The 27,922-nt window shown below is 44.2% G+C and overlaps 1 protein-coding gene across 1 annotated transcript; it reads left to right on the forward strand.

The window, feature by feature from the left end:
- Positions 1-86: 86 nt before the first annotated feature.
- LOC139419104 (3'-phosphoadenosine 5'-phosphosulfate synthase 1) lies at positions 87-26,924 on the forward strand. The gene is made up of 12 exons (XM_071169036.1): positions 87-307; positions 1,025-1,139; positions 1,675-1,910; positions 2,164-2,302; positions 5,052-5,170; positions 5,467-5,580; positions 5,777-5,888; positions 8,201-8,406; positions 13,481-13,616; positions 13,737-14,005; positions 20,986-21,215; positions 25,311-26,924. The coding sequence occupies exons 1-12, from the start codon at positions 245-247 to the stop codon at positions 25,450-25,452; spliced, it is 1,881 nt and encodes a 626-aa protein (XP_071025137.1). The 5' UTR covers positions 87-244; the 3' UTR covers positions 25,453-26,924.
- The last annotated feature ends 998 nt before the right edge of the window (positions 26,925-27,922 follow it).

The raw sequence follows: 27,922 nt of genomic DNA on the forward strand, positions 1-27,922 counted from the left end.
TCACGGTGTCGTTTGAGACTTGCGCGGATAAAACTGATTCAAAATCAGTTTTCAAAGAACAGACAGTTCACCAGCCAATAGACATCACTTCCGATTCTGATGACGTAGGTCGTCCTCCTCGGTTCCTGTTTGAGGTTCGTCCATTCAAAGAGATAACTGTCCGTAAAAATATAACGTTTTAGTAATTGATTTAGTAGGTCGCACATACCGTAACTGGTGACGAAAGCGTTCATTATAGACCGTTATGGAGACTTCCGGAAACTCTCACAAGAAACCGAAGCTGAGCAACTCGTCCAGCGAGAATTGGGTGAGTTGTTGTATTCATTCCTACCCCGGCAACCGCTGCCACGTCAACAATATGCTGCTGAACTATCAATGTTGTCTCTTGTTTCTGCAATTTCTGTTCCCAGTAAAACATTTACTGCTATAATTAAATTATGCAATACTTTCTTAGCTGCGCGGAATGGCCGTGTTACTAGGATTGGAGGAATGCAATTAGTTAGCGTCTTAGTCTTGCCACCAAATGCCAGACAGACAGCCATTTGTATCAAGCTATAGCTTGCACGACATTTCAAAAGCAAGCTGTTCTGCCATATAGCAACTGCTTAATGCTGCAGTTAGCTAGTTAACTATGAGATACTGTATCTGCTGCAAAATTATCTGTCGTCATCACGAAGACCCGTGTACCTTGACGAACATTTTTTGTGTGACTCTCAAAATGCTTCTTGCTAATCTACTCAGCAGGAGCCTAGTGACAGAGCACATGCATTGGAATGTAGACCTATGTCACCTTACTGTACATTAGGGTTAAACCAGTCCTTCAACGTTTTTGTCATAATATTGCTGATGACCTTTTGCTTCATGAGTAAGTAATGTGCCTGTCCTGGACTCAGTGCAAGTCATTGTGGCTTCTGTATGTTGCAAAGTCACAGTCAGTGTTAGCTGCAAATGCAAAGGAACAAATGGGACTAAGTCAGTGTAATTTGATACGAAACTAAAGGACAGAACAATATTGTGATTGCAGGGAATGCAGAGGGCGACTAATGTGACCTACCAGGCTCATCATGTCAGCAGGAACAAGCGTGGTCAGGTGGTGGGGACGAGAGGGGGCTTCCGTGGATGCACTGTCTGGCTCACAGGTATACAGAATAACTAAAGTTCAGTTTGCCTGGTACCAGATCTGTTTGGACTGTGTTGTCAACTCCTAGGGTCATTGGTTGTTGTGAGACTGACCATAGGAGTTGGCAAGACCACACAAACAGATCTGGGACCAGGCTATCGTCAGTTAGTCTTCAAAGAAATACAAACGCTTTATTAAGCCTTTCTTTCAGTCACTTTATATTCACTCACACTAACTCACCATTGAACAAGGTTTACTCATGTATTTAGCTTTCAAGTACTACCAAAATACAATATTAGCATTCAATCAACAGTAGCATTTCTAAAGACTTCATGCATTCATCCACGCTCTGCCTTCAATTCTAATATTGTCAGGCACCATTTGTTATCATGCATTCAAAGCTAATATTGACAGCCACCATTTTCATCATTCATTCAATGCTAATATTGACGCAATGCTAAAATGGGGGTATTGCTAGTTGGCTACACTACACTCAATACTAATATTGACCAACCACCATCAACACCTATTCCTCACCACTCTCTCCCACCCAGGTCTGTCTGGGGCTGGGAAGACCACGGTGAGCATGGCCCTGGAGGAGTACCTGGTGTGCCATGGCATCCCCTGCTACTCACTGGATGGAGACAACATCCGCCAGGGCTTAAACAAGAACCTGGGCTTCAGCCCTGAGGACCGCGAGGAGAACGTCAGGCGTATAGCCGAGGTGGCCCGCCTGTTCGCCGACGCAGGGCTCGTCTGCATCGCCAGCTTCATCTCTCCCTACGGACGGGTGAGTGAGGGGTGGAACAAGTGAGCTAACGGGGAGAGGGAGGTAGAGACAGAATAGAAGAGGATATAGGAAGACCGAGGGGAAGAGGTGATAAGTCATGAGAAAGAGGAGAGGAAAGAGAGCAAAAAGAAAGATGGAGAGAGTTAATATGCTGCTACTTGTGTTTTGCCTGTAATTCCCAGTTGACGATTTCAAATACACTTATCATCATCGTCAGGAGTTAACTATCCCGTTGTTTCTCTCCATCGTCCAGGATCGTGTGAACGCCAGGAAGATCCACGAGGCTGCAGGCTTGCCCTTCTTCGAGGTGTTTGTTGACGCGCCGCTTGACGTGTGTGAACAGCGAGACGTCAAGGGCCTCTACAAGAGAGCCAGGGCTGGAGAGATCAGAGGTAAGGCCAGATAAATAACACATGCTTATTAGAGGTCGATTAATTAGGGCCAATTTCAAGTTTTCATAACAATCGGAAATCTGTATTTTTGGACACTGATTTGGCTGATTTTTATTTTATTTTTTACTACACCTTTATTTATCCTTTATTTAACTAGGCAAGTCAGTTAAGAACACATTCTTATTTTCAATGACGGCCTAGGAACAGTGGGTTAATTGTAAAACAATCAATCAATCATAATCACTAGTTAACTACACATGGTTGATGATATTACTAGTTTATCTAGCGTGTCCTGCGTTGCATATAATCGATGCAGTGCTTATTCGTGAAAAAGGACTGTCGTTGCTCCAACGTGTGCCTAACCATAAACATCAATGCCTTTCTTAAAATGAATACACATGTATATATTTTTAAACCTGCATATTTAGTTAATATTGCCTGCTAACATGACTCGTTGCGAACTGTGAAGACTATTTATTCTTAACAAAGACAGCCAACTTCGCCAAACGGGATGATTTAACAAAAGCGCATTTGCGAAAAAAGCACAATCGTTGCACGACTGTACCTAACCAGAAACATATTTTTAAACCTGCATATTTAGCTAAAATAAATCCAGGTTAGCAGGCAATATTAACCAGGTGAAATTGTGTCACTTCTCTTGCGTTCATTGCACGCAGTCAGTGTCTATGCGACAGTTTGGGCCACCTTATTTGCCCGAATTTTACGAAATTGTGACATAACATTGAAGGTTGTGCAATATAACAGGAATATTTAGACTTATGGATGCCACCCGTTAGATAAAATACAGAACGGTTCCGTATTTCACTGAAAGAATAAACGTCTTGTTTTCGAGATGATAGTTTCCGGATTCGACCATATTAATGACCTAAGGCTCGTATTTCTGTGTGTTATTATGTTATAACTAAGTATATGATTTGATAGAGCAGTCTGACTGAGCGACGGTAGGCAGCAGCAGGCTTGTAAACATTCATTCAAACAGCACTTTTGTGCGTTTTGCCAGCAGCTCTGCTGTTTATGACTTTAAGCCTATCAACTCCCGAGATTAGGCTGGTGTAACCGATGTGAAATGGTTAGCTAGTTCGCGGGATGCGCGCTAATAGCATTTCAAACGTCCCTCGCTCTGAGACTTTGAGTGGTTGTTCCCCTTGCTCTGCATGGGCAATGCTGCTTTGAGGGTGGCTGTTGTCGATATGTTCCTGGTTCGAGCCCAGATAGGAGCGAGGAGAGGGACGGAAGCTATACTGTTACACTGGCAATACTAAAGTGCCTATAAGAACATCCAATAGTCAAAGGTATATGAAATACAAATCGTATAGAGAGAAATAGTCCTATAATTCCTATAACAACTACAACCTAAAACTTCTTACCTGGGAATATTGAAGACTCATGTTAAAAGGAACCACCAGCTTTCATATGTTCTCATGTTCTGAGCAAGGAACTTAAACGTTAGCTTTCTTACATGGCACATATTGCACTTTTATTTTCTTCAACACTTTGTTTTTGCATTATTTAAACCAAATTGAACATGTTTCATTATTTATTTGAGGCTAAATTGATTTTATTGATGTATTATATTAAGTTAAAATAAGTGTTAATTCTGTATTGTTGTAATTGTCATTATTACAAATAAATAAAAATCTTAATCGGTATCGGCTTTTTCTGGTCCTCCAATAATCGGTATCGGTGTTGAAAAGTCATATTCGGGTGACCTCTAATGCTTTTAGGCATTTTACCATAACTCTTATAGCATTAGTAAGTATGAAAAAGTTGGAGAGAAGTCTCTAGAGAAAGTATGTAAAGTGTATTGGTTTGGACCAGCAGGAACATGAGATCTCATGTCTTTGGCTGTTGTTACCAGAGGAAGTGCTGTGTCATTTATCGCTTAGTGAAACAGTGAGTCACAAGCTAAGGAAGCTGCTGGGACAAGATCTTCATCTAGTCTAGTGCACCCTGCTGAGCTCGGAGTCAGTTCATTTGTCATATGCACAGTATCCACATGGCGTGCACAGTATCCACATGGCGTGCACAGTATCCACATGGCGTGCACAGTATCCACATGGTGTGCACAGTCCAATGAAATGCTTACTTACAGGTTCCTTCATGCTAAGCTCTGAGCTGTAGGCATGAGACAATATACTGTGAAGTCTAGTTAAGCTCTCCAACTAGTCATGACATGATCTACCAGGTGCCATATGTCAGGTAGTAGAGTGACTAATTGAATGGGGGGATGGGGTGGGATTCAGCCCTGTTCGAGTGTGTCCTCAGACCACACTATTAAGAATCTTGTCTCTTCCTGTCACGCCAATCTGGATAATAAGCTGTGTGAACCATGTCAACAACAAAAAAGCCTGTCTAGATTGTAGTTAAGTTGTGTGACTTGTGCAGTGTTTCCAACCAGAAGTACAAGGGCCCCTGGGGTTACTTGGTTTTTCCACAGTGGTACTTGAGAAGACTCATGAGACAATAGGGTTGCTGTTCAAATGCACATGAGGGGGTACTTCAGGGGAACTCTGTACCACCAACTGAATTGTGCTCTTCCCAATCACTGATAATGTTTGTGAGCCACTGACTCAGTGGATAGATATTACCTTCCCTGCAACATTAATGAAGTCACAACCTTTCTGCAAATGACATATTGTTTCATATTCAGCTATTGTTATTCATGCCAATTGAGGGACTGATTTAGCTATTCCATAAATGAATTGTGACTGTTTTCTCCATGTGTCAGGTTTCACTGGGATAGACTCGGAGTATGAGAAACCAGAGGCCCCAGAGCTGGTGCTGAAGACTGACTCCTGCAGTGTCAACGAGTCTATACAGCAGCTCATTGACCTGCTACATGAGAAGGTGAGAGAAACAACCTTCTCTTTCATCCATCCATTGATGAGGTTTGGCATAAACAGATTCATTGAAACCTGTAACATGAAAGCAGGCTGTCACATTTAATTTTCACCACTAGATGGCAGTGTCTTCACACTTTCAGATTGGGATTCACATTTCCAAAAATACTAACGCCTCACAGCTGAATAACCCCCACTTTCACACCCCTGAATTCTTATCCAACATGATCAACCTCTTGGATGTTCTCGTTTTGCGATGATATTTTGTGCATTTTCATTGGTATAATGAATGAATATTTGTAGGATATAGTGCCGGTGGATGCTTCCTATGAAGTGAAGGAGTTGTACGTAGTTGAGAACAAGCTGGACCTGGCCAAGACGGATGCTGAAACACTACCTGCTGTGCAGATTGGAAAGGTAACCGTTCTCATCAAATACCATTTTTACAAACACCTACTGGTGTTTTCCGAGAGTCTACGGGGGATGGATAGATTCTAAAGGCCTATGTTAAAGTGATAAGGGAACATTTCTGAAAGTGTGATCCATGTTCGACCACACTTGGAATGCCGTTGAACCATTATTTGAGTGCTGATTGACCGCTGTTTGACCACAGGTTGACATGCAGTGGGTTCAGGTGCTTGCTGAGGGCTGGGCCACCCCTCTGAACGGCTTCATGAGGGAGAGGGAGTTCCTGCAGTGTCTCCACTTTGACTGTCTGCTGGACGGTAAGATGGCATCATGGCCCTTTCTCAATAATCTTTCCTTGATCCCTGATGTTTTCCTCTTGTCCTCTCCTCAAAATGTCTGCCTTAGAGTCCTTTCCTTGCCTATTTCTCAATGTCTGCCTTTCTTAATCCTCTCCTCACTTCTCACTGACATTTTGAGAAGGAGGTGCTGTGATAAATACAGGTGTATTTCTCTGTGAAGTCAAATAAATTGATGGATGTTATGCTCTATAATGGCCACTAGAGGGAGATGAAAGCTCTCAAAAGGACATGTTCAAATCAAATGTTATTTGTGACATGGCCGAATACAACAGGTGTAGACCATGCAGTGAAATTACTTACAAGCTCTTAACCAACACTGCAGTTAAATATATATATATATATATATTTTTAAGTGTTTAGTAAAAAAATAGACAAGTTAAAAATAACATAGTTAAAGAGCAGCAGTAAAATAATGTGTCGAGGTAATATGTACATGTAGAGTTGGAACAAGTGGTCTTGATTAGCTCATCATTACCTCAAAATGACCGAATACACTAGTTAATCAAAAGTAAGTCTGATTTTTAGATGAAAGAATCAGAGGGATAATCTTACCATGGTATTGTGTTGAGTCATCGTGATCCTTTTACACTTCAGGCTCAAGACTTTTAATTCTCTGGAAACAAATGGAACCGGTACCTTTTGAGTTGGGCTGAAGGAACACCGCGGGGCCCAGTCTTTGGTATTGGTGAAACTGTGTAATTACACCAATTTCCTACACAGAGTTTGAATTTCCAAAAAAGAGTCAATTTGCTTTTATTGCCCACATAACACTGACCCTTAAGGCGACGTGTGTGATGTGTTGCCAATACATACTGGCACACACACACACACACACACACACACACACACACGCGCAGCATAAAAATGTGTTAAACAACAGAAATGATAACCAAGCCAGTGTTTCATTAGCTGTCCGATAATCACAGGTGTTCCTTACAGCAACAACTCTCTATTCTTCACAGCACCAACGAGTCATTTTTGGATCAGGTCTTGTTTGGTTTTTCTTTAGATATGATTTCAATATGTTTTGGACCAGAGCTAATGGTGACTCTATGCTGTGGTAAATAAGCGGAACTGGGCCTGTGTACTTGGTAGAGAACGCTGAATGACGTGTCCATGTGCAATGCCCTCACTCGGGTTTCGCTTGTTTGTCCTAGCGAGGGAAATGTGAGCGGAGGAAAAGGATGAAGCCTCAATATTGATTGCCTCCACAAACTATCATTTGTCTATTTCCAGTTCCTTCTAGGGATTTTACAGTGGCTGACCCTTACGGCGCTGGAGGAGCTTCCGTTCCACACAATCACGACTGAACCAAACATGACTGGATAGAAGTCAGATCATTTCTTCATTTAAATAACACAACTTTTGTAGTTAAATTACCCTTTTACCCTCACTTTCACTTCAGGTTGCCACAATTCTGGTGACTTTCCCAAAATTCCCCATTTTTCAGAAATTTTGGTTGGGAGATTCCTGGAAATAAGCAGGATATATGGGAATCCTCCAACCAGGACTTCTGGTAAACGAGGGAATTTTGGGAATGTTACTGGAATTTTACAACCCTACTCTCACTTCATTGTAATCCGTCCCTGATGTGGAGTCCCAGTTAATAGGATTGACAAGGACACCAGCATTTCCCTGGTAGATGACTGTGTTGTGTGTTTGTGCCAGCTCCTTGTTTGGCATGGGCCAGGCTGGGACAGCAGGCATGTGTGTGTGTTCACGTGTCTTATTGAAACCAGCTGTGTGTGCTAACTCTGTGACAGAGGACAGAGGAGTGGTGGCGGGGTGGTTGGCAGCAATGGCATCCCATCCAGCAACACACCCTCTGATCCAATAGGATGTGAAAAGCGTGCTGGTCATGTTGGTTTAATCAAGGTGTAGGGCTAAATGAATCTGCCAACGTCATGTCAACACGGGGCCTCTCTTTCTTTTCTCTTTCTCTTTCTTTCTGCGCGGGTCAGAAACCACCTGAATGCACAAGACTGGATGGTGTTTGTTCCCTAAACACCTCATATATCTTAAATGTCTAAATATTCCCTGGTATAGTATGCAGTAGATAGGCTGTACTTGAAGTTATTGTAGGAGAGACTGCAGGTTTGCTGATGGGGCTGTCTGGTTTCTGACCGATCAACTTCCTCTGTCAGCAGTCTGACGTTGATTTATTCTGTGTCTCAAAGCACTAACATGGCTACCTTCCATGTCTCCTTTCCTTAATTCAACCTCTGACCCCCTCAATGAACCAAACCACCTGTTCCCCTCCCGTCCCCTAGGTGGCGTCATCAACCTGTCTGTGCCGGTGGTGTTGCCGGTGTCGGGGGCGGACAAGGAGCGTCTGGACGGCGTCACGGCCATGGCCCTGGTGTACGAGGGCCGCCGTGTGGCCATCCTCCGCAACCCCGAGTTCTACGAGCACCGCAAGGAGGAGCGCTGCGCCCGCCAGTGGGGCACTACCTGCAAGGACCACCCCTACATCAAGGTCAGTGGTTAGTTCCAAAGACCCCTGCCACATAGACAGACAGGGCAGGCACGGCCCAGTCCACTGCACCACGAGGGGTGTTGTGCCAGCAAAAGCTGTGTTGAAAACTGTTGAGTAACACTCCTACATCAAGGTCAGTGGTTAGTTCCAGAGACCCTATCACATAAACGAGCAGGGGGGACTACGGACCGTTCCACTGCACAGCAAGGGGTGTCTTGACTTTCCGACGAAAGCTGTCACTTTTGAAAACTGTCATGTAACATGTCAAAACGACGATGTTTGTTTTCCTTTGAGTGTTTCTTATCTTTGTTTGGCTCAAACCGGTGCTCTTGACAGCTTCATCTGACAGTTTATGTCATGTGACAGGGAGGAGCCTTGGTGTTCTCACACCTCCCTCCACCACGTTTATTATCATACACCCATACCTTGTGTTACAGCTACACAGTCTCCAGAGCTGTATAGAATGTCCCACTGGTAGTTATTATGAAATGGAACCCTGGTGATAATGCTGAACAATGCAGGCATGGCCCCTGAGATGGTTACCCTTAACGTGATGTTTGATAAACACCCTCCCCATGTCCAACCCAACCAACTCTCTCTCCCCTTGTACGTACACACACACACACACACACACACACACACACACACACACATTCGTTCTAATAGAAGACAGATCCTAGGTGACCCTTTTCCTCAGTGCTGCTTATGGAAGGACTGAATAAAGTGGAGTAGTGTCGTAAAGAAATGAGCTGCTGCTGCTCTCCTTCCCCTGTCAGAAGTGCTTGTGTAATCGCTCCATCGCCCTCGGACCGCCCTCAATTTGCACATGTGTTTTATTTGGATCGCAGTCTCTCTCGGCCCCCTCTCTCCATCTGGCCCCTTCAAACCGCCTTTTATTTACACAGGGCTTTTAGTAAAGCTGTCCTGGACTTGGAGCTGGCCCTGCTGAACACATTACCCCTCGCCAGCAGCCACCCACCTCATCCATTCCAAATATACCTGAGCAAAGATGGCAACAATGGTTTCTTATTATTATGGACTGTTATTATATCAGTGGGCGCTCAGGTAGACTTCGTGGCGCCCTGAAATGATCCCACCCCCCTGCTTTTAAAAAAAACTACAGGCGCCAGCCCAGCCGTGGCGAGGGATCAGACCTGGGAAAGCTGTCTTGCGCACACACAAGTGTAGTCACACACACGCCGCCACGTCACACAACAGGACTGGAGATCTATAACCAGGGAGGACAATTGTGAAATTGCATTTTTGAAACCCTATCTTCAAGACTGATGGTGGCAGGAGCCGGACTAGGGTTATTTTTGCTATCTGTCTCGGGACAATTTGGGCTCCCATTGTTATTATGGATTAGTGTGGGTTTTCACACCACACACACACACACACACACACACAGAGGGAGCTGGAGTAGTGCTATATACTGTCTTCAGCCCAACTCGGTCTGATGATTTTAAACACACTGAACAGAAACACACTAACACCACGGTGGCTCATTTTAAAGCCCTGCCCTGTTGAGTCATTGGCTGGGTGAGATGCTGTGAATTTGCATCTCCTGTTTCACTCAAAATGCCCTTCAATTCAACAAAGTTGAACAGCCAACACTATCTTCAGCATCTCTGTTATCCATTCTGGGTTGGTGTTCAGTTGTAGGCACTGTCAGTTTACCAAGAAAGCAGCGTAGTTGGCTGTCCATCAGCTACCCATAATCCTCTAGTGCGTCTGTCTCTGGCGGCTCTGGCCCTGCTGCAGGCAATGCATGCTGGGTAGTGGGTTCTCCCAGACCTGTCACTCACTCTGTTTCTCCAACGGTGCCTCCTGTCCTGTCTCCGCTGTGTGTGTGTGTACAGCTTGCTATGATTAAGGTGTCACTTGTTTAACACACACACACTTTAACTCCCGGCGCTGTAGCCGATCCGTCAACACACCCCTCGCAGGCGGCAGCCCGTCTCCGTCTCTCTCTGAGACGAGGAATAACCTGCTCCGTATTACTTTGCGGTCAATCCACGTTTCCTGTTTACTCCTGTCCGTGCCGCCAGGGAGATGGGAGCCTTCACGTTGGAAACTACAGCATGCTGAGTTGTTTAATTTAGCAGGAGTCCCTTTGTATCTAAAACACAGTGTGTGTGTTATCGTGTAAATGCAGCTTTGGGTTACCCCTGAGCTAGCATTCTACTATCATTTTCCATCTTAGAATGTTTAAAATATCTACTGTGTGTTTGGGATTTGAATTGAAACGTTTTTTCCTCAGATGGGTCTTTTCATGTCTCAGCCGCCAAAGTGAGGGTTATTCGTCTTCTTTGCCACTGATCTGGAGCCAGTAGATCAGACTAGTTGGATCAAGTGGAATGAAAGGCACCTCTTCACACTGTTACACTGAACTCCATCCATCCTTCCTCTCTGGCTTATTGATGATCACAACAAGAGGGCAGAGATTTAGCAGCCTTCGGTTCTCTCAATGTTTTATTGAACACTGAAGATGTATGTAGTGTATATAACCTTGTGGATAATACATGCGCCATCTCTGTTGTGAAAGACGTCCTACTTCAACTTACAAAGACTTGGGCGAAATGCACTACCAACGTCTGTCGGACAGTCAGCGCTACTGTGGAATCCTCCTCAGAATATAAATTATAGTCTGTGGAATCTAAGACTCCGCCCCCATACAGTTACATCCATAGGAACCCACCCCCTTTAAATCCAAACCATTACATGCCACTGTGACTGTTTTTATATGGGACATCAGAACTGCCCACTAGTAGGCTGGTATTGTTTTCTAACTTTGACTCCTTGAGTAATATTGAATAGCCATTCTCTATAAGACACATTTGTGTATATGCTTCTGGACCCCCCTGGTCCTGCCATAGTCTATCCATAGTCCTGATTTGATGGCTTGAGTACCTACCCTGCAGTGTGTACTCCATAAAGAGCCCAGTGGTTACAGCACCGGCACAGTACATGCCCAGAAAGGCAGACCAAGAGTTATAGCCTGAAACAAAGCTGGCTTTGCCTGGGTTTAGCAGTACTTTGGGGACATTAGAACAATATTGTAAGGGGGGGGGGGGGGGAATCGCTTCAATGTGGTCCATGAGCTCATCGTGGATGGTGTCTCGTTGTGGATTACATTACACGTCATATTTTGTGTTCCTCGTGAGTTTTTTTCCCGCTAAAGTCGAGAGAGATGCGGTCAGAGGCATAAAGCAAAGTGGATTCTTCATTCTTCCTGGGCTCCAATTTGTAGGAGTCTCAACTTTTTTAGATGTTGTATTTAAAGTTGTCTGGGGGCTGTTATTGATTTATCCATAATCCCGCCCCTCTTTCAGCGTTTGCCAGATTGGGGTGGTTTACTGTTTTGAAACAGTCCTTGATGGCTGTTATAACCGCAGTATGAACATGGTAGAGGAGTTAGAGAAGGCCACTTGTTTAGCATCAATTTCAAATTGATCCATAGCCGCAGGCTCTTCATGTACCTCTGACAGGATTGTATAGTTATAAACAATATGGTCATTACGGCACCTCTCTCTTCTTTGATAGGCTGAAATGTTCACCATATTGCTTACAGCTATCCAGTCTTTTCAGATCTGCACAATACCCGGGTTGAAATAAGTTCTGGTAAAAAGGTCATTGAAATGTCCTGGAAAAATATTTTTTGAAAAGTGGGAACCCTGGAAAATATATGAGTCACAGTGAAGTGGGTGTGGTATTGTATGATGCTAATGGTCAGAGTTGTCTCTCTGTCTGGTCCAGATGGTAATGGTCAGAGTGGTGTCTCTCTGTCTGGTCCAGATGCTAATGGTCAGAGTGCTGTCTCTCTGTCTGGTCCAGATGCTAATGGTCAGAGTGTTGTCTCTCTGTCTGGTCCAGATGCTAATGGTCAGAGTGTTGTCTCTCTGTCTGGTCCAGATGCTAATGGTCAGAGTGTTCTCTCTCTGTCTGGTCCAGAGGGTAATGGTCAGAGTGTTGTCTCTCTGTCTGGTCCGGATGGTAATGGTCAGAGTGCTGTCTCTCTGTCTGGTCCAGATGGTAATGGTCAGAGTGTTGTCTCTCTGTCTGGTCCGGATGGTAATGGTCAGAGTGTTCTCTCTCTGTCTGGTCCAGAGGGTAATGGTCAGAGTGTTGTCTCTCTGTCTGGTCCAGATGCTAATGTTCAGAGTGCTGTCTCTCTGTCTGGTCCGGATGGTAATGGTCAGAGTGTTCTCTCTCTGTCTGGTCCAGAGGGTAATGGTCAGAGTGTTGTCTCTGTCTGGTCCAGATGCTAATGGTCAGAGTGTTGTCTCTCTGTCTGGTCCGGATGCTAATGGTCAGAGTGCTGTCTCTCTGTCTGGTCCAGATGGTAATGGTCAGAGTGTTGTCTCTGTCTGGTCCAGATGCTAATGGTCAGAGTGTTGTCTCTCTGTCTGGTCCGGATGCTAATGGTCAGAGTGTTGTCTCTCTGTCTGGTCCAGATGCTAATGGTCAGAGTGTTGTCTCTCTGTCTGGTCCAGAGGGTAATGGTCAGAGTGTTGTCTCTCTGTCTGGTCCAGATGCTAATGGTCAGAGTGCTGTCTCTCTGTCTGGTCCGGATGGTAATGGTCAGAGTGTTCTCTCTCTGTCTGGTCCAGAGGGTAATGGTCAGAGTGTTGTCTCTGTCTGGTCCAGATGCTAATGGTCAGAGTGTTGTCTCTCTGTCTGGTCCGGATGCTAATGGTCAGAGTGCTGTCTCTCTGTCTGGTCCAGATGCTAATGGTCAGAGTGCTGTCTCTCTGTCTGGTCCAGATGGTAATGGTCAGAGTGTTGTCTCTGTCTGGTCCAGATGCTAATGGTCAGAGTGTTGTCTCTCTGTCTGGTCCGGATGCTAATGGTCAGAGTGTTGTCTCTCTGTCTGGTCCAGATGCTAATGGTCAGAGTGTTGTCTCTCTGTCTGGTCCGGATGGTAATGGTCAAAGTGTTGTCTCTCTGTCTGGTCCAGATGCTAATGGTCAAAGTGTTGTCTCTCTGTCTGGTCCAGATGCTAATGGTCAGAGTGTTGTCTCTCTGTCTGGTCCGGATGCTAATGGTCAGAGTGTTATCTCTCTGTCTGGTCCAGATGGTAATGGAGAGTGGAGACTGGCTGGTAGGAGGAGACCTGCAGGTCCTGGACAAGATCAGCTGGAACGACGGCCTGGACCAGTACAGACTCACCCCCGCTGAGCTCAAACACAAGTTCAAGGAGATGAATGCAGGTAACGGTAGAAAGTTAGATCTCTCTCTCTACTTTGCTCTCTCTGTTTTAGAAAACCAGGATGTCTCAATAAAGATGCAGCATCTAAATCAGTCTTTCTCTGACCTCTTTCTCCCTCCAGACGCGGTGTTTGCCTTCCAGCTGCGTAACCCGGTGCACAACGGCCACGCCCTCCTCATGCAGGACACCCACAAGCGTCTGATCGAACGGGGCTACCGCCGGCCCGTCCTACTGCTGCACCCGCTGGGCGGCTGGACCAAGGACGACGACGTGCCGTTGGAGTGGCGCATGAAGCAGCACGCCGCCGTGCTGGACGAGGGCGTGCTGAAACCCGAAAACACCATCGTGGCCATCTTCCCGTCGCCCATGATGTACGCCGGCCCCACTGAGGTAAGCTTAGCAGTAACCTGACCATAGAACTCCTATAACGGGCTTCCCTATTCAAGTCAATGGTTGAAATAATGGGAGGACTGGCAGCCAAGTCCATTCTATGGATTCTATTTCTATGGACCTGACAAAGTCTGTAACACAAGCCAAAGTAATGAGTACACTTCAAGAATTGGAGGCTACTTAAATTGCCTGACTGTCAATGATGTAATATGATGGGACGGTCCACACGTGACTTATGAAATCAGCTTAATCTAACATGGATGGCAATTTACATTCAGAATTAGAAAGTTCAGTATAATCTCTGTCACTTTGTATTGTACTTACTTGATGCCTGTCTAGCTGTTTGAAGTCTCCTGCTGTCCTTTAATCATGTAGTCAGGGTTATGGGGAGACGATCATTGGGACCAGACTGAGCTCTGTTCTGTTCTGGGGAACACGATGCAGCCCGAAAAGGCCCATCATCTGTCTGATCTTACAGCCTGACATCAAATGCACCACAAAAGCATCCTCATTGTTAAAAGTAGAACCAACCCGTTTCTGATTTTTTTCGGAGCCTTCTGAGAATAAATAAACGTTTTATAATGTAATTCCATTGTCCTCCAAGAGTTGCTGCATGTTCTCTGTAATTCGGCATCTTTGTTGGATAGCGAGGTAGTGGTAGGGATCCCTTCTCTTCAGATGGACTTCACCCATAAAATACTTCTTCACCCTGAAATAATACAACAGGCTTAAGATCAGTCCAGGTCCGTACATTTAGGAGAAGATGAACGATCTTCCGGACTCATCTAACACCCTATGAAATGATTTGTGTGTTTGAGTACATATGCTGTATTCCCATCCATCATACGTCAAGTTTATTTGTCGTACAGTACCTTCAGAAAGTAGTCATACCTCTTGACTTATTCCACATCTTGTTGTTACAGCCTGAATACACAATGGATTAAATAGATGTATTTCTCACCCATCTACACACAATACCATGATGAAAAAAGCGAAAACGTGTTTAAAAAAAAACAACATTTTTGCAAATGTATTAATGAAATGCAGAAACACCTCTTTAACATAAGTATTCACACCCCTGAGTCAATACATGTTAGAATCTCCTTTGGCAGTGATTTAAAGCTGTGAGTCTTTCTGGGTAATTCTCTTAAGAGCTGTAGACATCTGGATTGTACAATATTTGCCCATTATTTAGTTCAATATTCTTCAAGCTCTGTCAAATTGGTTGTTGATCGTTGCTTGACAACCTGTTTCAAGTCTTGCCACAGATTTTCAAGCAGATTAAAGTCAAACCTGTAACTCGACCACTCCGGAACATTCACTGTCTTCTTGGTAAGCAAGTCCAGTGTAGATTTGGCCTTGTGTTTTGGGTTATTGTCCTGCTGAAAGGTAATTAATCAGCCAGTGTCTGGTGGAAAGCAGACTGAACCAGGGTTTCCTCTGTATTTAGATCCATTAGGTTCATTTTTGATCCTCTAACTCCCCAGTCCTTAACGATTACAAGCATAACCATAACATGATGCAGCTACTACTATGCTTGAAATAAAACATATTCAGGACAAATGATTTGCTTTCACACATTTCTTGCAGTATTTCTTTAGTGCCTTGTTGCAAACAGGATGCATGTTTTGGAATATATTTTTTGTTATTCTGTACAGATTCCTTTTAACTCTGTCAATTAGGTTAGTATTGTGTAGTAACTACAATGTCCTCAGTCTCAGTCTTCTATCACAGCCGTTAAACTGTGACTGTTTTAACGTCCCCATTGGCCTCATGGTGAAATCCCTGAGTGGTTTCTGAGTTATGAAGGACGCTTCTATATTTGTAGTGACGGTGTATTGATACACCATCCAAAGTGTAATTAATAACTTCAACATGCTCAAAGGGATATTCAATGTCTGCTTTTTCTATTTTTACCTATCTACCCATTGGTGCCCTTCTTTGCGAGGCATTGAAAAACCTCCCTGGTCTTCGTGGTTGAATCTGTGTTTGAAATTCACTGCTCGGTTGAAGGACCTTACAGATAAGTGAATGTGTGGAGTACAGAGAAGTCATTAAAAATCGTGTTAAACACTTACACACAGAATGAGTCTATGCAACTTATTATGTGACTTGTTACTCCTGAAGTTATTTAGGCTCGCCGTAACAACGGGGTTGAATACTTAGTGACCGAAGACATTTAAGCTTTTCATTTATTAGTTCGTAAAATAAATATATTTCAACTTGGATATTATGAGGTATTGTGTGTAGGCCAGTGACACAATCTCCATTTAATACATTTTAAATGCAGGTTATAACAACAAAATGTGGAACAAGTCAAGGGGTGTGAGTACTTTCTGAAGGCACTTAATGCACAGGATACACATGGTACGCAGTACAATGACGTGCTTACCTACAGGTTCTCTATCCACGATGCCACATGATACGCAGTACAATGACGTGCTTACCTACAGGTTCTCTATCCACGATGCCACATGATACGCAGTACAATGACGTGCTTACCTACAGGTTCTCTATCCACGATGCCACATGATACGCAGTACAATGACGTGCTTACCTACAGGTTCTCTATCCACGATGCCACATGATACGCAGTACAATGACGTACTTACCTACAGGTTCTCTATCCACGATGCCACATGATACGCAGTACAATGACGTGCTTACCTACAGGTTCTCTATCCACGATGCCACATGATACGCAGTACAATGACGTACTTACCTACAGGTTCTCTATCCACGATGCCACATGATACGCAGTACAATGACGTGCTTACCTACAGGTTCTCTATCCACGATGCCACATGATACGCAGTACAATGACGTACTTACCTACAGGTTCTCTATCCACGATGCCACATGATACGCAGTACAATGACGTACTTACCTACAGGTTCTCTATCCACGATGCCACATGATACGCAGTACAATGACGTGCTTACCTACAGGTTCTCTATCCACGATGCCACGTGATACGCAGTACAATGACGTGCTTACCTGCAGGTTCCCTATCCACGATGCCACGTGATACGCAGTACAATGACGTGCTTACCTACAGGTTCTCTATCCACGATGCCACATGATACGCAGTACAATGACGTGCTTACCTACAGATTCTCTATCCACGATGCCACATGATACGCAGTACAATGACGTGCTTACCTACAGGTTCTCTATCCACGATGCCACATGATACGCAGTACAATGACGTGCTTACCTACAGGTTCTCTATCCACGATGCCACATGATACGCAGTACAATGACGTACTTACCTACAGGTTCTCTATCCACGATGCCACATGATACGCAGTACAATGACGTACTTACCTACAGGTTCTCTATCCACGATGCCACATGATACGCAGTACGATGACGTGCTTACCTACAGGTTCTCTATCCACGATGCCACATGATACGCAGTACAATGACGTGCTTACCTGCAGGTTCCCTATCCACGATGCCACGTGATACGCAGTACAATGACGTGCTTACCTACAGGTTCTCTATCCACGATGCCACATGATACGCAGTACAATGACGTGCTTACCTACAGGTTCTCTATCCACGATGCCACATGATAAGCAGTACAATGACATGCTTACCTACAGGTTCTCTATCCACGATGCCTCATGATACGCAGTACAATGACGTACTTACCTACAGGTTCTCTATCCACGATGCCACGTGATACGCAGTACAATGACGTGCTTACCTACAGGTTCTCTATCCACGATGCCACGTGATACGCAGTACAATGACGTGCTTACCTACAGGTTCTCTATCCACGATGCCACGTGATACGCAGTACAATGACGTGCTTACCTACAGGTTCTCTATCCACGATGCCACATGATACGCAGTACAATGACGTACTTACCTACAGGTTCTCTATCCACGATGCCACATGATACGCAGTACAATGACGTGCTTACCTACAGGTTCTCTATCCACGATGCCACATGATACGCAGTACAATGACGTGCTTACCTGCAGGTTCCCTATCCACGATGCCACGTGATACGCAGTACAATGACGTGCTTACCTACAGGTTCTCTATCCACGATGCCACATGATACGCAGTACAATGACGTGCTTACCTACAGGTTCTCTATCCACGATGCCACATGATACGCAGTACAATGACGTACTTACCTACAGGTTCTCTATCCACGATGCCACATGATACGCAGTACAATGACGTGCTTACCTACAGGTTCTCTATCCACGATGCCACATGATACGCAGTACAATGACGTGCTTACCTACAGGTTCTCTATCCACGATACCACATGATACGCAGTACAATGACATGCTTACCTACAGGTTCTCTATCCACGATGCCACATGATACGCAGTACAATGACGTACTTACCTACAGGTTCTCTATCCACGATGCCACGTGATACGCAGTACAATGACGTGCTTACCTACAGGTTCTCTATCCACGATGCCACGTGATACGCAGTACAATGACGTGCTTACCTACAGGTTCTCTATCCACGATGCCACGTGATACGCAGTACAATGACGTGCTTACCTACAGGTTCTCTATCCACGATGCCACATGATACGCAGTACAATGACATGCTTACCTACAGGTTCTCTATCCACGATGCCACATGATACGCAGTACAATGACATGCTTACCTACAGGTTCTCTATCCACGATGCCACATGATACGCAGTACAATGACGTGCTTACCTGCAGGTTCTCTATCCACGATGCCACGTGATACGCAGTACAATGACGTGCTTACCTACAGGTTCTCTATCCACGATGCCACGTGATACGCAGTACAATGACGTGCTTACCTACAGGTTCTCTATCCACGATGCCACGTGATACGCAGTACAATGACGTACTTACCTACAGGTTCTCTATCCACGATGCCACATGATACGCAGTACAATGACGTGCTTACCTGCAGGTTCTCTATCCACGATGCCACGTGATACGCAGTACAATGACGTGCTTACCTGCAGGTTCCCTATCCACGATGCCACGTGATACGCAGTACAATGACGTGCTTACCTACAGATTCTCTATCCACGATGCCACGTGATACGCAGTACAATGACGTGCTTACCTACAGGTTCTCTATCCACGGTGCCACATGATACGCAGTACAATGACGTGCTTACCTACAGGTTCTCTATCCACGATGCCACATGATACGCAGTACAATGACGTACTTACCTACAGGTTCTCTATCCACGATGCCACATGATACGCAGTACAATGACGTGCTTACCTACAGGTTCTCTATCCACGATGCCACATGATACGCAGTACAATGACGTACTTACCTACAGGTTCTCTATCCACGATGCCACATGATACGCAGTACAATGACGTACTTACCTACAGGTTCTCTATCCACGATGCCACATGATACGCAGTACAATGACGTGCTTACCTACAGGTTCTCTATCCACGATGCCACATGATACGCAGTACAATGACGTGCTTACCTGCAGTTTCCCTATCCACGATGCCACGTGATACGCAGTACAATGACGTGCTTACCTACAGGTTCTCTATCCACGATGCCACATGATACGCAGTACAATGACGTGCTTACCTACAGATTCTCTATCCACGATGCCACATGATACGCAGTACAATGACGTGCTTACCTACAGGTTCTCTATCCACGATGCCACGTGATACGCAGTACAATGACGTGCTTACCTACAGGTTCTCTATCCACGATGCCACGTGATACGCAGTACAATGACGTGCTTACCTACAGGTTCTCTATCCACGATGCCACATGACACGCAGTACAATGACGTGCTTACCTACAGGTTCTCTATCCACGATGCCACATGATACGCAGTTCGATGACGTGCTTAACTACAGGTTCTCTATCCACGATGCCACATGATACGCAGTACAATGACGTGCTTAACTACAGGTACCTACCTACATGATACGGTTAAGAGGACGCAAGTTAAGAATGATACAAAATAAGATCAATGTAATAAAACGTTTAGTACATTTATCAGGAATATAAATACAGGGAAGGCACAGTAGGATATGTGCCGGGGAGGGGCATAAAAATAGAATAGCCGCCAGGTTGGAGGGAGTGGGTTCACATGGCCCTGAGTGTCCATCTTAAGACTCGCTTCCAACCTGGCAACCAGCTAACAAAACAATGCACTCCATCCCTCCCTCTCCAGACTGCCTACAGAGTTTAACTGTCGTTTTTTTCTTCTCCTCCTAACTCCCTTTGTTCTCTCATCAAGGTCTTTTAGTTTAAGACCAGCGTTTTTAAGGTTGAAGACTTCCAATTTTAAAAGTAGGATGGGAGCGTATGGGTGGTTAAATAGTGGGATTGGCCAAAAGAATGAAGTCTTGTTTTCTTTAGTCATTTGAAACTTCCACTCAAGAGCTCCGTTTATTGTTGTTTCTGTAATGTGTTGTAAAACCGGATTCTCGCATGTCGACGGTGGGCGCTACGTTCGGGGGGGGGGGGGGTTGAGCACTCCTGTCCAAACGTCATTACCGTAATTGGCTGTTTATTATTGCAGAAAGTGCTTTGTAATGTAATTATAGGGGGCTTGTGTCCATGTCCATCGGCGGTAGCAGGGAGAGCGATGTCCACTCGTATTTAGGGTAATTGTGCTCCACCATACGTGATTACAAATCAGTCAAGGTAATCAAGTGCTGTTTTTCCCTTCCCATCGGTCTCACCACAATGTGCCTGTTGTGCCAAGGCTTCCTTGTTTCTCCAACCCACTGAAAGAGCTGCCCGACCACTTCCCCTTCTCCTGGCTTCCCATTAAAACGTTCTGAACGTTCTCATCCTCTGAGTGACCAGAGGGGGTTTTCCCATTCTAAATGCTAAAAGGTAGAATTGGCTCTAAATCAGAATTACCAGCTAGTATTTTCACCCATTGGAAATGCCAACATTTAGCATTGACATTAGTTTTGAGTAACTAAAGCAAACTTCTTTTCTTCCTCCATAAAACCACAGGTGCAGTGGCACTGCCGAGCCCGAATGGTGGCCGGCGCCAACTTCTACATCGTGGGTCGCGACCCGGCGGGCATGCCCCACCCAGCCACGGGAAAGGACCTGTACGAGCCAACCCATGGGGCTAAAGTCCTCACCATGGCGCCTGGACTCATCACCCTGGAGATTGTACCCTTCAAGGTGGCCGCCTACAACAAAGCCAAGAGGGCCATGGACTTCTATGACCCCAAGAAGTAAGCCCTGTCACTCATCGTTTGTTTTTCAGTCTCCGTTCCATCTCTTTATTGTATTTTTTAGGGGGTAGATCAGCTTTAATATTGTAGAAAGATGATCTCCTTATTGTGTGTTGTCTGTCTGCCATTTTGTGTTTGCGTGAAGGACAGGATGATTAATCCCAGTGGAATTGTTTTATTTATTTTTTATTAAACCTGAACTTGGCAAGTCAGTTAAACAAATTCTTATTTACAATGACGGCCTAGAAACAGTGGGTTAACTGCCTTGTTCAAGAACAGATTTTTACCTTGTCAGCTCAGGGATTGGTTCTGGCAACCTTTCGGTTACTGGCCCAAAGCTCTGACCACCAGGCTACCTTCCGCCCCATAATGAGTGTCTTTATAAACAAATCTCTACTCTCAAGGTTCGAAGAATGTAATCGGTGGATGTCACTCGTAATACCAGTGTTCTTCAACAACGGATGTAATGAAGTCCAAATGTTACATTCTTGAAGGTTTTAAGATGTTTCTAAGTTAGCATCATGATGATGAGTCCTGGTCATGCAGGTGACCTTTCTCAACCAATCAGAAATAGTCAACATTTAGTCACACTTTTTCCTAGAAATCAAAATACTATCAACATGTATATTCTGCCGTACAATCTTGACGTGGGTAAGCAGGGTGTGTTCATTAGGACATACAACATTTTGTACAACGTTTTGCAACGGAAAACAAATGAGCGGTTATTTTTTTATTTTTTTCATCGGTGGCAGGAATGTTGTTCCACAGCCTGTAAACATTATCATGCCTAACTCCAATAACCCAAATTGATCATTCATTAAGCTTCTCCACTGAAACCTCCCATGTGTTTTTCTTCCTTATCTACGGCAAACGGCAAAGCCAAGAATAACAGGAACTTCTTTGCTTTCTTATGCTCTTTACAAAGTTTTGTGGCTTTCTCAGAGCTTTTGAAGTCGTTCGGAAATCACAGAGAACTGCTATTAATTAAAGTCTGTAAAAAGTCTGTGTACGGATACTGCAGTCGATGACTAATGAAAATCGTGCAATCTCTGTGTGCTATGGACTTTAATACCATCCACGCTATCACTTTATAGCCATGTCTGGCTTAGAATATCATGACTGAAAACTGATCTGATTAAAGGAATATGATGACTTAAAAAGTAGGAACTGATTGATCAGAAGGTGGGGTACACCCTTTTTTTCCATGGCGCATGTTTTGATATCAGAATAAATTGAGTTGACAAGGGGGGGGGGAATACCACAATCGCCAGGAGAACTAGTCTGAAAGGAAATATTTCCCCACACCTAGTTGGGTTTCACCTAGGCATGGGATTCAGAAATGGAGCACAGAGATATATTTCCTTCCTGGATTGAAAGCAGGAGAATTACTCGACAATAAGAGCCACAACTGACAAGGCTGTTTATATTCTGTCTTTCCATACCAGTAGTCCAGTATGTTGATAAAGGCTCACTCCAGAACCATTTGGTATGTTATAAAGGTACAATCAATGAGTATTTCTCTATCAGCTTGTCTTCTACTTCGAGTGTCTGAACTATCCATTATCCAGTGTTTTTGGACTAGTTTTACAGTTGGATAAGACAGTTTGGATAGCAGTAAATCTTCCTGCTAAAGCGTGAGATAATTCTGCAGTGTGACTCAGTGGAAATGTAAGAGTAATGGGACAAAGGTCCTATAGTGGTTACTATTGTGCTCTTCTCAACAAGCCCCCTTAAGAACTGCCGAGTCAGCAGTCTGGCTTGTCAAGAACCTTAACCACGTTATATTCTACTCCTTCCAGGAAAGTAGTTGTCCGTTTTCTGACTGTCACAATAACATTATATAACAGGCGACTTCATTTCAGCTCAATTGTTGTTTTTATTAATATGAAACCTGAAGACCCGAAAAGAGCTACGCCAGAAAATGTCAAAGCCGCAATGACTGGCTCTTTCTGACCGTATCAGTGCTAGGCTAGCAGCTAGGGAGAGCTGAGAGAAAGTAAACGCTAAATCACCATTTCAAAGGCTCTGGTTGGCGCCTTGTGAAATTTATGGCATTCCGTCTGTTCTCGACCACTCCTTGTGCACATTGTGCCGGCCGGCGCTGCCAAATGTGAGAGGAATATAGATGCTAGGCCTAATTGCCAACGATCGCCCTTAAAGTCTGCCTCTATAGTGTAATGGCTAAAATCAGCGCAAGCTGTTTCTCATTTGACCGCATATTAAGTGTTCCTCCTCCGCCGAGTTTGGAGTTTGTGCTCCCCCTCCCCCCTCGCTCTTTCTCTGTGTGTCTCACTCTCTCTGCCCTGTCATTTCCACCTATTGTAATGAATACAAGTCCTCCAAAATCAGAGTTCATCAAAGTATTTCATCAAAGTTTTTAGGACCAGAACACATTGAGCGTAGTATACAGTAGAACAGGTTCTAGAATGTTCTAGAATGCAATTCTAGAATGTTTATTTCTTCCCAGCGAGACTGCAAGTGTTAGCCCCATGGCCTGAGCTATAGATCTGATAGGAAATAGGACAATATGATAAAAAGGTGTGATTTTCCAGTACAAAATTCACTAATTTATGGGGAGAATACAGTAATTTATGGGGAGAATACAGTAATTTATGGGGAGAATACAGTAATGTATGGGGAGAATACAGTAGTAGATGTGTTCAACAGTGGGTTTGCATTACGGAGGTCAGGAGGAAGGTGATCCCATTGCTGCCTATGGAGATGGAGAAACGGAAGCTGACTCGTTGGCACACCTGGAGTGTCAGACATACACAGGGTTCTGGGTTCTGCCACCTGGCTGTCAGCCTGGTCTGCATTGTACTGTCCTGCAGGCTCAAGACTCACTGTCGTGCAGAGGAAAATAACATGACGGTTACTCAGCAGTACTAGGGGAGGAATTAGGGAGGTTATTTAATTGGTCTATTCAGTTGATTTGAACAGGGACCATGTACTACAAAAACACACGTTTCAGGACACTTGAGAAATGATACATTTGTATCAGATTTAGCTGACAGCTGATTTACATCTGCAAGTGGGTTCAAAGAATAGACCAGAACCCAGAGTCCTTAAGAATGAGATTCATTGACTAATTTCAAGTCCAATTCAAGAATGGAGGGGAAAAAGTGACATTTTCTGAATGAAATTGAACCCCAAACCAACCCTTAAATTGTCTGCGGGCTTCAATATGTAGTTTCAGGAGTGAGGTAGACAGGAGAGGACACTGCAGAATATGTGTACCTGGAGTTAACATCCTACTACAACTCTGCTGGTCAGGAATCCATGATGAGGTTTAATGTGTGGAAACGTTGTGACTCTTGCTGCGGCTCTAACAGTACAAATCCGTACAAGACGCTCCGCTGCGCACAACAGTCCACACGACCGCAAGCCGCTGAGAAACGAAACCACATTTGACAAATGTGATTATTATGAGGAAAGTGCATTGTAACAGTGGCGAGAGAAGGAATGTGATTGAATGTTGCCCCCTTTGTCTAAATGAAGGAATCTACAGTAGTATCTAATGAATCTAATCATTGACAAATATTTAATTTATCCCCTACTTGTGTGTGGCGGAGTCATGGAAGATTGTATTTAGACTAGTCTGTTTTTTACAGGAATTTTCTCATTTTTGGTTTGAGACTAATTAGCTGTGTTTAGACAATTTTTTTGGGCCCGTGTTTATTTTTGAACCAGTTGTTTAAACTGAGAAGTCTAACAGAAGGTTTGAATTTGACGGCGAAGGTCTGACGTTTAGGTTGCGCTCGCTCTTTGCCGCTGGCTTGAAGCAACGTCTCTGTGTGCTGCTGGTTCATGTGTCTGAGGTTCTTTTGATATCCCAGGTCCCCTGGCATAAGGGGGCTCGAGTGCGTGTTTACTTCAATTATCGAAATACATGGCCTTTTTTTCCAAGCATATGAAATGCATTTTGTGAAGTTCCCTCAAAGAACTCTTCCTAAAGTGTCCTTGAATTGAGTTGGTCATGCCATTCATCCACACAGTAAGTTAGAAAATCGTTCCTCACTTACCAGACAACATTTCAGGGTCAGGCTGTTGAAATTAGACTGTGCCTTCTACATTTTTTTCTTCATTTTCTTTCAGCCATCAAGACTATGACTTCATCTCAGGGACAAGGATGCGTAAGATGGCTCGCGAAGGACAGAACCCTCCGGAAGGCTTCATGGCCCCCAAAGCCTGGGCTGTCCTGGTGGAGTACTATCAGTCCCTGGAGAAGGCTACCTAAGGTCAAATGTGGTCAAAAGTCAAAATGGGGAACATCAGGGTCGTATTCATTAGGGCACACCATAGTAAAACTTTTTCAAACGTTTTTCACCAGGAAAAACGAAAACAAGCGGTTGTCATTGGACAAGTCCAGATAGTCCCTGCCTGCTTCAGTCTGTTTCCCTCTGTTTGGTGCCTAATGAATACGACACAGCTATCTCCTCTAAAACAGTTAAAAGATTAATACGAGGACCACTCAACAGCTAGATGTCCCTCTCCAACGCACACACCTCTTATTCTCCCCTTCTCCTGTATTTTCTCCTACTTTCCTCTCCTCTCTCTCGTTCTGCTGCTACTGCCACTGGGCTTCAGTCTTACCACACTGAGTATGTACTTTATTTCAACTCACCATTAGAAATTGGTTTCTCTAATTGTGCAACTATCAGTATTTTTAAATGTGTTTTAAACTGGGTTCAAATGTTCATTTTTAAAAGGTGTGAAGAGGCAAAGATTGTTGTTTTTAGAGAATGATGCAAAAAGTTTCCTCATGATGTAACAAGATGTGGTTTAGTTGAGGATGAAAACATGATACATGTAGGAAGTCAATGCCCCTCTTAGTAATGTTTCCTACAACTCTTACCGTGTCCATGGCTAACGTGATCATATTGATTCTTTTGAGTGTTTGGCTTTGTCCCTTTGTCCCCATGCACACTTCAAATAAGTCAGTGGAAAGCGTAGACTCATTTAGTGATCTTAAAACAAGCCATCGCTGTGTAGCTGCAGTATGTGGGCAACTGTCATCTGAGGTTGTTGGCCTGACTGGAACTGTGGTTTGAATTGGAGTTTGCGGTCAAGTTGAGTGCCTTGTCTTTGTCAATCGTTCTCACACAGAGACATTGCACCCCCCCCACACACACACACCTGTTCGTACTCCCACTTGCCTCTGTTACATTAAAGCGGTCCAATAGATCCAGGAAACGATCTGCAAAGCAGATGAGAACCGAACTAATGACTAAACCTTTAGAAAAACATCCTGTTTTACCATTGGCTTTATTTCTCCATACTGATAAATGATGTTCTCTTTTTACCTTGATGTAGCATGTAGTGAAGTGTTTACCACCTGTGACTGTTTTAGTGAACTATCAGTATTTATTTTTTTAGTTGATGTTTATCACACAGGAGGTTGGTGGCATCTTACTCTGGGAGGACAGGCTGGTGGTAGAGACTGGAGCAGGATAGGTGGAATGGTATTCCATTTGTTCCGTTCCAGCCATTATTCTGAGCTGTCCTCCCCTCAGTAGCCCCCTGTGGTCTGTCACTATATATATATTTTAGTTTGTTTTCTTGTTTTAATATTCTTTGTACTGAGTTATGATATTTTCCATTTGGTTACTACTGTACAAACATGGGTCTGCTCTGCCAGTATGGCCGGAAGAAAAGATATTGGTTTATATATTATTGCCCATGTTCTCCAATAAAGCATTTTTAGCAAATTAATATATTTTGTATTTTATTTTTTTGTTGGTTAGCCACTGGCCACGATAGCTACAATTTAAATAAAATGCTTCCAGACTCTCAAATATACTGTGTCATCAAAGAATTCATGTTTAACTCAGAACGAAATCTAATTTGCTTCAAAAAGAACTACCATTGATGAGCTTTTACTGACTTAAACCAGAGTAGGTGATCTCATTCCCAATGTATACCGTTAAAATACCCTGCCATCTCCCATCAGGCACATATAGTGCTGACGTATGTGTGACAACCTGTAATGTTTCAACTGGTCCTGTTGTACGTCTCAGTGCCTCATGTCCACACGTTTTATATAGGAGTTTCCATTCGTTTTTAATATTCTCAGACCCGGTACATTGTGCTCACTGCTCAATCACGGTAAAGAGCCCCCCTTGTGCTCCATCTCTCTCCTTCTGTCTCTCCCTCCGTCTCTGTTTCTGACACACACACACACACACACACACACCGTCTCAGCTCCCAGCTGTGGCCCAGATGCGTGGGCCCTGTGAAAGTGGAACACACAGGGTAAAAGCATGGCCTTAAGTCGCCCCTCTCAGACAGGAGGACCCTGGATATTCCATCTAAGCCACCTCATGGAGACGTCCGTAACCAATAGACCTGCCTGCCAGCAGTCATTTTTCTACACCGCGTTGCCAGACCTGGTTCAATCTCAAATGATAATCAAGCTCGGACCTCGATACCTCTTCAAAGGGAGTGCTGTTGTTTTTTTTTAGCTGTAAATGAAGGAATGCTGTAGGGATTGGGAAGCTTGCCTTACATTTTGGTTGTCCTTTTAACTTTCTCTGGGGGAATGAGGGGGTGTAGTTCTCTTGGGGGGGGATTCAGGTGTGCAGAGTTATACTGCAGATTCCCTTCAACCCTTGTGATGTTCTAGATGGATCACACACATTGTATAAGAAGTGATTATACCATCTATCACTCCTTTTCATCTGTATGAAGAATCGAGACAATTTTTCAGA

Source organism: Oncorhynchus clarkii, chromosome 10 (genome assembly GCF_045791955.1).
Source record: "Oncorhynchus clarkii lewisi isolate Uvic-CL-2024 chromosome 10, UVic_Ocla_1.0, whole genome shotgun sequence".
Classification (NCBI taxonomy): Eukaryota; Metazoa; Chordata; class Actinopteri; order Salmoniformes; family Salmonidae; genus Oncorhynchus; species Oncorhynchus clarkii.